Source organism: Tiliqua scincoides, chromosome 2, assembly GCF_035046505.1.
Source record: "Tiliqua scincoides isolate rTilSci1 chromosome 2, rTilSci1.hap2, whole genome shotgun sequence".
Lineage (NCBI taxonomy): Eukaryota > Metazoa > Chordata > Lepidosauria > Squamata > Scincidae > Tiliqua > Tiliqua scincoides.
Window position 1 is genome coordinate 111,065,475 of NC_089822.1, and position 9,566 is coordinate 111,075,040.

The following is a 9,566-nucleotide window of genomic DNA, read 5'->3' on the forward strand; positions in this document are numbered from 1 at the left end:
CAAACAACACAGTCCTGGAACGTGCTGGAATCCCTAGCATGTATTCACTGCTGAAACAGAGACGCCTGCGTTGGCTTGGTCATGTCGTGAGAATGGATGATGGCCGGATCCCAAAGGATCTCCTCTATGGAGAACTCGTGCAAGGAAAGCGCCCTACAGGTAGACCACAGCTGCGATACAAGGACATCTGCAAGAGGGATCTGAAGGCCTTAGGGATGGACCTCAACAAGTGGGAAACCCTGGCCTCTGAGCGGCCCGCTTGGAGGCAGGCTGTGCAGCATGGCCTTTCCCAGTTTGAAGAGACACTTTGCCAACAGTCTGAGGCTAAGAGGCAAAGAAGGAAGGCCCATAGCCAGGGAGACAGACCAGGGACAGACTGCACTTGCTCCCGGTGTGGAAGGGATTGTCACTCCCGGATTGGCCTTTTCAGCCACACTAGACGCTGTGCCAGAACCACCTTTCAGAGCGCGATACCATTGTCTTTCGAGACTGAAGGTTGCCAATACAAAGTATTAACCAGTTGGGTTAAAGAATATGATAATTTTTGTATTGATTATTAATTTCGTTTGGATTAATGTTTGTTGTAATCGATGGCCACCACCCTCGTGTGTAACCTATGTAGTCCTAGCCCTAAGTCTATCCAATTTTCCTTACCTGTATCTGTAATAAATAAATAAAGCATTATACACACACACACAAAAAACAATAGCATTCTCATCACGAATCAGCCAGTTGCTTAAAAAAGAAAAGGGGGCTTGTGTCTTTGGCATGTCATGTCCATTTTATTGCATGTGGCCAGAATGGAACTACCCATTATGAAGCAAACATGGAATTCCTAACACTGTGTTTGCCTTGCCTTGTAATATTCATGTGTGGGGTGAATCATCAGGCAGAAGAGTGTTTCATTCTTTCCCAGTAGGACAATTCTCCTTGTCACGTTTGTCCTGCGCCCACCCTTTCAAACTTGCCAAACATGACAATGCTTTTGCTAGTCAACATATAGAGTATAAAAGTTGGTTTCCAAGAGCTGAGCCTAGCAATTCTACATAAAGGTCTTTTGCTGGTATAAACTAAAGGGCGACTGTGAAGCTTAGCATTCAGGGTCCAATCCTATTCAACTTTCAATCCTATCCTATCCTAATCCTATCCAATTCAGGTTCCAATCCTATTCAACTTTTCAGTGCTAATGCAGCTGTGCTAATGGGGCATTAGGTAGGGGGAAGTTACAGAGGCCTCCTCAAGGTAAGGGAATGTTTGTTCCCCTACCTTGGGGCTGCATTTCAGCTGCATTGGTGCTGGAAAGTTGGATGGGATTTGGCCTCAGTCACTTTTTCTAGGGCTGAATATCTTATGTTTTTATGGGTTTGACATTGGTTAAAAGGAAAGCTAGGTCCTACCTCAGCCACCTCTTCTGGAGATTGCCCCAATGCAGTAAAGACATCCTTGGAGTAGGCCATGTAAAAGCCCTGGAATATATCCAGTGTCTCTTTATCCACTGCAGAGAGATCCATATCAGCTGCCTCTTCATAGAGCTTCCTCTCAAATTCAGTGATCACTGGCCCAGGTTCAATCAAACTGATGCTGCAGAAGGAAACGAGTAGGGGATAAGTGGAACATAAGACCCTCCAATGTGGAATCCCATGGTCTGCTGGGCAGAGAGAGACCCCAATTTCTCAGCTTCACCAGCCAGCAAGGAGCCAGCATGTTGGTCTCTGGCATCAAAACCAATTATTCTCTGTTTTTGAGTACTTGTCGCTGTCTCCTTTCTGAGGTTTCTATCAACTTAGCTTAAACATGGTAGGGTCGTCTGTATAAGAGATGAGGCCCAGTAAGAAAGAGCGATGAGCAGGCCCAGTGTTGCTAGTTTAACTGACGGAAAAACTCAAACTTGCTCACAAATTTAAACCATATGATAATTTTGGTTCAATAGTAGTCACTTTTAAGATTTTTGTGTCAGCCCCTCAGTTTTCAACCATTGCCAAGGCTAGCCCAAGGCCTCATGATGTGGTGGTGTGTCAAATGCTGCCCCCCTTCCTGATGATGCCAGCCTCTCCCCCCCACTCCAATGTCTTAGCTCAGCTCTCTAATCCCCTCCACATTTCTTCTTCCTCACTGCCTTCTTTTAACCCCAAATCTCTTAGGCACAGAACCATGAAAGGGAATTATATCCCTTCTTATCCAATAATGAAAAACACAGATGAAAATTTCCTTTAGGTGTCATAAACAGCCACACAAAACCTATCTTTTTATAATACCCCCCCCCCACTGCAAAACCCTACAATGTGTCCCTAGTATAACAAAAAGGAAGCCAAGTTATACAAGTTAGTTCTTGTTCTTGCATTGCATGAAGTATTCTGAGGCAAGGCAAGGGAGGGGGTGATGCAACCCAGAAGTGGCTTACAGGAATGCAGAAGACTGCCCTGGAGCCCTGCAAATGGCACAACACAATCTTACTGGTTTTTATTTTTAACATTTTTCAACGGGGTCCCTGTCATCTGCAGATAGTGAAATCCATGGACAATCTGATCCTCTCAGTACTCACTTGATCCCAAATTTTAGTGCCTGCAGGGCCAGACTCTCACAGAAACCTTCCACAGCAAATTTGGAAGCAGAATAGATGTCATTGAAGAGGAGACCTGTAGAGAATTGGAGGTTGAGAGGAAGGAAAAAATTAGCTACATGCACACATACACATCACTCTGCTGGTCAGAAGAGTTACCACGTTTCTTACTAGTGCTTCTCCTCTGACTTTTAACAACATTCTGACAACCAGAAATTAAGCTGATGAAGCTTGGAGACAGAGTGATGAGCAAAACTTCACCTGCTTATTTTTTGCTGGCCAGGCTGCTGTTAAAGGCACAGGAGCAACCAGTGAAAAAGTTGGCAACCCTAGGCAGAAAATGGCAATTCATGCACTCCACCATGCTTTCCATCAGGAGAAAACATCATACAAGTACTTCTAGCATAAAGTACTATTCTAGCATTATTTATTATACTGATTAATTGAAATTGCTGAAATGGACAATTTCTTTGAAGAGCAGCAATTAAAAAGATCTCAACCTGAAAGAGAAACAGCATCTTACAAAGAACTCTACAAAGCTATTACAGAAAAAAGAGGATAAGGTTTTGGGGTTTAAAGGGCTTTACAAGGAAAAGAGTTATGAATGGCTATGAAAATTACAAGCAATTTTTCATAATGAGAGGTGTATTATATTCTGTAGTTGTCAGGCTCTTTAGCCAATTAGGCTAACTGTTGGATAACTTTATGAAGTTTTATTAGGTTTCTGTGCTGGTGCATTCTTGTGACCAGTAGAGGTTTCCCTGTCATGTATGTGATCTTGCTCCCCTTCTCTTTCTTGGTGGTCCCAATTTATCTTGAGTACTTTGCTCTGCAGGGGTGTTCTCGCCATGTCCTTATTCTCCACTGTGTTGTACCACCATGCTGGGATGCACCAGGAAGATGGGTATAGATAGGTGGATGGGTGGGATGGGTGGGATGGGTGAAAAGGGTGGAAAAGTGGGTGGGTGGAAAAGCTCATGTGATGGAGACATCACATGAGCGAGTTGGCCTTGATGTACTTTCTGTTTTATGTTTGTGGCACACACTGATGAAAAAGAGACCAAATGCATGGAGCACATATAGACCAACATTTACAGGATCCCCTTCATCACTGTGCAGGATGATATAAAGACTATCAGGTCATCAAATTATTAGACACACATTGTGGAGTTATTGTTTGGTAAATATTTATTTCTGTTCTCCTTAGAAGGTAAAGAAATATGGGGTTTCAGAAATGGAAGTATGGCAGGTTCAAAATTATGTGGAGCTCGAACCACGGGTTTTTGGAAGTTATTCAAAAATAGGTCAATGGCAGATAGGGATCTGAGTGAGGACCACAAGCTCAGCAGTAGAGCAAATGCTTTATACACAGAAGGCCCTGGGCCTAGTCTGCGACACCTCCAGTTATCCTCCTCCAGATACCTCAGGAGAATAGAGAAAGGCCTTTGGCATGCAGTCCTTGGAGTCAGATAAATATTGGGCTAGAATAGATGAACCAGTCAATGGTCTGGCTCGGTACAAGGCAGTTTCATATGTTCCTTGAGGAAGAAATGAACTGTCCTAATATAGAAATCTCTCTCATTATAAGGGAAGCAAAGTAACTTGTGCATCTTCCTCCCTCTGGAGTCCTTCTCAATATACTCAATAGTCCTTCAATATACTACCTTCCTGGCAGAATCTCACCTTGCAAGCCCAAGACACTGCTCATCACTACGATGTGGCCCTGGCGTCGACGCTTCATGTCAGGGAGGATTTCCTTTACAAGACGCACCAAGCCAAAGAAGTTGATGTCAAAAAGACGCTGCGTGGAGGCCATGCTCTGGCTTTCCACGGGACCAATCATTCCCAACCCAGCATTGCTCACTATAAAGGGAGGCAGTGAGTTAGTGACAGGGAACAGGAAATAGTCCAAAGATGTTTGAAAAACAGCATTTTCTCATCCATCAGTGGAACTACAATTCATCTACATCTACAATTCACCTGCCATAAATAGCTGGCAACTCAAGCAAATAGAAGCAAAGATGAAATTGGTCCTCTTTGCAAGAATGCTCTTCACTGTAGCCCGCACAACTAGAAGACCGGGGTGCTTCCCAAGATTACATGGCTTCCACTGTAACCCAGAGATACACACTGCCCACAGCTGCTAATCAATTCATGCCATTGCTCTGGCATTTTGTAATGTTAGGGCTACAGGGTTCACAATTTTTTGCAAGTTGCATGGAAACTATCTGCTTCACCAACAGCACAGATCAAAATAGATCACATCTTCTTTCAACCAGTTTACAAGGCTTTCTCCATAAGGTGGAGCTTCACAAACCCCAAACTCACACTCTTGGAGCTTCTTTCCAAGATCTACCAGGAGATGCCAAGGATTGAACCTGGATTTTCAGCATGCAAACACTCACACAAGCACTTCTGCACAGTAATTGGAACAGCTTCATTAATCCCACAGTCTGCCTACAAAGAGAGCTGTGAGCTTCATCTCTAGAACTCGTGCCCTATTGCCAGTATATGCTGCCAAGTGGCTTAATCCAGGGCTTGCAACTGACATGCTGGACTAGACGGATCCATGTCTGACCCAGAGCAAGGGCAGTGATGTGACCAATGCTAGCAGGGCCCAGCAATGGCCAGGCCAATCTGTACAGAAAGAAAATCAGACTGTACAACACAGCTCCATGTTTGTGGCAAAACAAATACTTCTGACCCTGGAGTGGAAAGGAATTTTCTGGACCTGTAGTAAGGGGGTGGCAGCTTTCCTACCGAGCACATCTACCCTGCGCTGAGGGATGCTGTCCACACACCGCTGGATTGACTCCTCACTGGTCACGTCCAGCTCCTTGATGTCCAGAGTCTTCTCCAAGACAGGACCTGCTTGCTTCTGCAGCTCCTGACTCTTTTCCAAATTCCTCATGGTGGCAATAACTAGAGAGGGAAATTAAGAGTGATGGCTTACATGATGTCAAAGTACTTATACTGTGGATAGCCTGCCTGACACACAAATGCGCGCATGCACACACACAGTTTAGGTCAGTAAACTAGAACATCAGCTAGAAAGACACAGCTGGGCTAGAGCCTTCTCCCTAGTACACAGAGCTAAACACCAGAGGCTGACTTCTAGATGAGTCAGACCCCTGGTCCATCTAGATCAGCATTATCTACATTAACTGGCAGCAGATCCCCATGGTTTCCAACAGGGCTCTTGTTCTCTCTCTTTCCAGGATCTACCAGGAGATGCCAATGGATGGATCTTCAGCATGCAAAGAAGTGTGCTAGCACTGAGCAACAGCCCCTGCCCTAAGGCAAGAAGGTACTTTAATTCAATTTAAAAGACTTTTTAAAAAAATTAGCTCACCTGCATATGCATACCCATGCTACATGTGTGGTCTCAAAGAAACCACCTCTTGTAATGCTCTCCTGCTCAGGTGCCTAAACAAGCATCTTACTTGCCACAGACAACTAGGTGAGTGGCTATTGTCAACTTGTTTTAGCAGCAGCTCAACATTTGCTATTCAGAATGGATGGAGACAGAACAATTACAAAGAGTTTTCTGTGTCTTGGAGTAAGCCTTGTAATGAAGTATGTAATGTAAAATATGTAATGTAAAGTATGTAATGAAGGGAAATTTCCAACCAAATCTCTGTCATTCACACTAGGATGGAGGAAGTTGAAGACTGCTTCAGCCAAGATGTGTAGCTCATGTGGGAGCAAATCAGGGGGCAGAGTCAATAGGGCTGCTCCCACACCAGCCCTTGCTCAGATCAAAATATGGCCACTTGTTAAAAATTAGTTGCCAACCAAGGCTCTCAAGATCCATTCCTACAGCTATACCTGTCAACATGCAACATTTGGAACACTATCAACATGCAGCTGCTGCATTATAATTTTATAATTATAATTTCTGCATTATAACTTGGCACTTGAAAAGCTTCTCCTTCTCTGGGTATAAATTAATCAGAGGACTGCATGCAACAGCAAACTCAGGAGTGAAGAACTGGATTGATGTATGAGCTTCTCCCCACAACTTCTCTGTTTCCAGGCAGCCCCTCACCTCGAAATCGCTTCAGCTCATCCCTGGCCAGACGCACAGCCAGGGCCAGCCCAATGCCAGAGGAACAGCCTGTCACCAATACATTCCGGACAGCCATCCTACTGCCTGAGTGAAGAAAGGAAAAAAAATAATCAGATAAAATATCACAGAAGAGAGGAAAGAGCCAGGGTGTAATAGTTCATAGAGAGATCCTTTCATCAGTGGTGAAGACACCAAGCTGTGATCAAGCAAGTCCCCAGTTAAATCTTGCCTCTGCCTTGATATCAGTAGGGGACCTTAGGCCTCTCAGCCTCAGCCCCCCCCCCACCTAAAAACATGAGGAAAACAATACTGACTTACCTCACAGGGCTACTACTAGGATTACTGAGAATGTACAGGAAGGTCTTTGAGCACTAAACAATACGTGGCAGAAGCGTAAGAGGGACATGTGGCAATATGTGGCAGGAGGAACAACAGCAGGAGTTAATACTATTTTGGGGTTTATTGTGCTACTACTGCAGCAGGGCAAGAGTGGAAGCTAAGGGGATGAGAACTGGGAGCCAGTCACAAAGAAGGGACATTTTCCCCTTCTGACTTCACCACCACCTGTGACATCAGAAGTACTGTCTGATAGTCAGATCAAATAGTGAACCAGTGGAATGCAAAAAACCCACACAGGATCAACATCTTGGTGAAAGAATAAAGAGACTTAAACCTCCATGCTTCTAGGACTACACAGCTGGCCCAATATCCCTGCCCAACTGTACACCAGTCAGAGCCATGATAGGCCCAAATGTGGCACTATGCCCTCACTCTGTCTAGGACAGTGGTTCCCAATCTTTAGAAGCCCACGGACCGCTGAGGCAAAAATTGGAATTGTCATGGACCACATGGTGAGTCTGGTCTCTGTCTTCTCTGGTGGTCCATCTCCCATGCACTCCCCCATGGACTGTCAGAGAGGATGGAGAATGGCCTCCCCACAGTCACAGCTGAAACTTCAATGGTTGTGGCTGTGGGCAGTCTATTCTCTGCTCTCTTTGGTGGTCCATGGGAGATGGCCATCTCCCATGGTTAAGACTTGAGGGTGTGAGTGTTTCACTTGCCCTACAGCAGAGCTGGCCCATCCATGAGTCCAACTGAAGCAATCACATCGGGTAGCAGATTGGGGGGGGGGCACCCGCTTCTGTCTGCCTGCTTACCTCCACTGCTCTTCCTTTGGAGAATGGAAGGGAAGGGCACATCATTGGGTAAGGGGGACAGCATTTGACGTGCTGCCTCAGGCTTGCCCTTTAGCCCACTACTTGACTCACTAAGGGCACAATCCTAACCAGGTCTACTCAGAAGTAAGTCCTATTTTGTTCTCAGGAAAGTGTGGTTAGGACTGCAGCCTAAGGCAGGATTTGTGTGTATCACCTCCTTGGGAGGAAATCCCATTTAACTATGTTCAATTGCGAGTCAACATGCATGGGATCAGGGTATCAGGAAAGTCCTCTGAACTCCTGTTTTCCACAGGTAACACTACTTTGGCTCTACTTGAGGCATGCCATAGTTTATGTATGTTACATTCAAGTTAGAGCACAAGCCTAACCAGGTCTACTCAGAAGTAAGCCCTATTGTGTCCAATGGAACTTGCTCCCAGGAAAGTGAGGTTAGGATTGCAGCCTTAATGTATTAAATAGATGAGTGGGTTGAAAGCAGGGCTGGGAAAAAAATATTCTTACTCCTTAGTGTCAACATCAAGTTTCAGACACTACATAACCAAGGAGGTTTCTCAGACTCAGTGAGTTCAGATAGAGCCCCCCACCCAGCTAGCGATAAGCCTGATCTTCTTACCCACTCAAACTAAAGGGTCCCACAGGTGTTGCTACTTGTGCAGGACTCCTGTAGTTTTCAGGGGCGCCAGGAGGAACACAGCAGACGATGCTTTCCTCAGCATGAACATGGTGATGATGAGAACTGCTTCCACTGCAGCCTCTGCCAAGCTCAAGAGCCGGCGACCCTGGGCTCACCCCTGCAAGCCAGTCACTCACTCCCTGGCCAAGCGCACCAGCCGGCGGGGCGGGGCATGAGGTGGGGGGATTACCGCTGGTCGCGTCACGGGGGGATTACAGGGTGTCCTCATGGGACAGCACAGGCCGGGAAATCACTGCCCCCCTGGGGGGGGTCACCCTGGAGAAATTTCGCGCTGGGCATCAGCAGAGGAGCAACAGATCCCCTTCCCAGAGCACGAGCATCATTCACACCCAGAAGGGCAGGACACCGCAGAAGGGGTGGTGGGGCGCAGCCAGAGACTAGATGGATGGGCAGCCACGAGCCTACGCGCTGCCAGGTTAGTGCCCTCCTTCCCGAGGCAGGCTGGTGCAGCCGCCCACCCTACAAGGCACCCACCTGCCCCTGATCCCTTCCAGCCCAGGGATGGACTCGCGCGCAAAGCCTCTCCAAAGAGTCCGGGTCTGCAGAGCAAGTCTCTTGCCTGCTCCCCGCCTCTGCTACCTGCTGCTGCTGCTCCAACGTCTCCTCTTCTCTTCTTGTCCCCCTTCTATTCAGTTGCAGCCAAAGGACAAACGAGCCCGCCCCATCCTGGAGGACGCCGGGCGTTGTAGTCCTGCTGCCCTGCCCAGGGTCCTCCTCCCCAGAACCACGCCTTCCCCAGCCTGGGAAACTCCCAGTTTCTCCTCTCAGCTGTCACACAGAATGGAATTTTATGTTTGATTTGATCCACTATGTTTTTATAAATTTTTTGCTTGTTTATATATATAAGTGGGGAGGCAGTCGAGAGGGCCACCTCAAGGTAAGGACATGCTTGTTACCTTACCTTGGGGGCAGCATTGCAGCCAAGTCAGTGCTGGAAAGTTAGTTAGGATTGCGCCCATAGATATATAGATATATTGTGAATCTTATATAATGATGCTGCATTTTGCCATACAATTAAATAAAATAAAAGTTTCTCTCCTACCTCTAGAATGCTAAAGGGTGACC

The 9,566-nt window shown here is 46.4% G+C and overlaps 1 protein-coding gene across 3 annotated transcripts in view; it reads right to left on the bottom strand.

The window, feature by feature from the left end:
* LOC136639807 (retinol dehydrogenase 8-like) overlaps nt 1–9,157 on the bottom strand; it is a 29,555-nt gene extending 20,398 nt beyond the window's left edge. For 2 of the 3 annotated variants that reach the window (XR_010793733.1, XM_066614354.1), the window contains exons 1-6: nt 9,081–9,157; nt 6,609–6,713; nt 5,321–5,482; nt 4,244–4,423; nt 2,543–2,636; nt 1,398–1,581 (exon numbers count right to left, since the gene is read on the bottom strand). Coding sequence is in view for 2 of the 3 variants with exons in the window: in XM_066614354.1 (XP_066470451.1) it covers nt 1,398–1,581; nt 2,543–2,636; nt 4,244–4,423; nt 5,321–5,482; nt 6,609–6,705 (717 nt within the window). In the remaining variant the exon portion in view is untranslated. The other variant, XM_066614355.1, reaches the window with a different exon arrangement.
* Nucleotides 9,158–9,566: the final 409 nt, after the last annotated feature.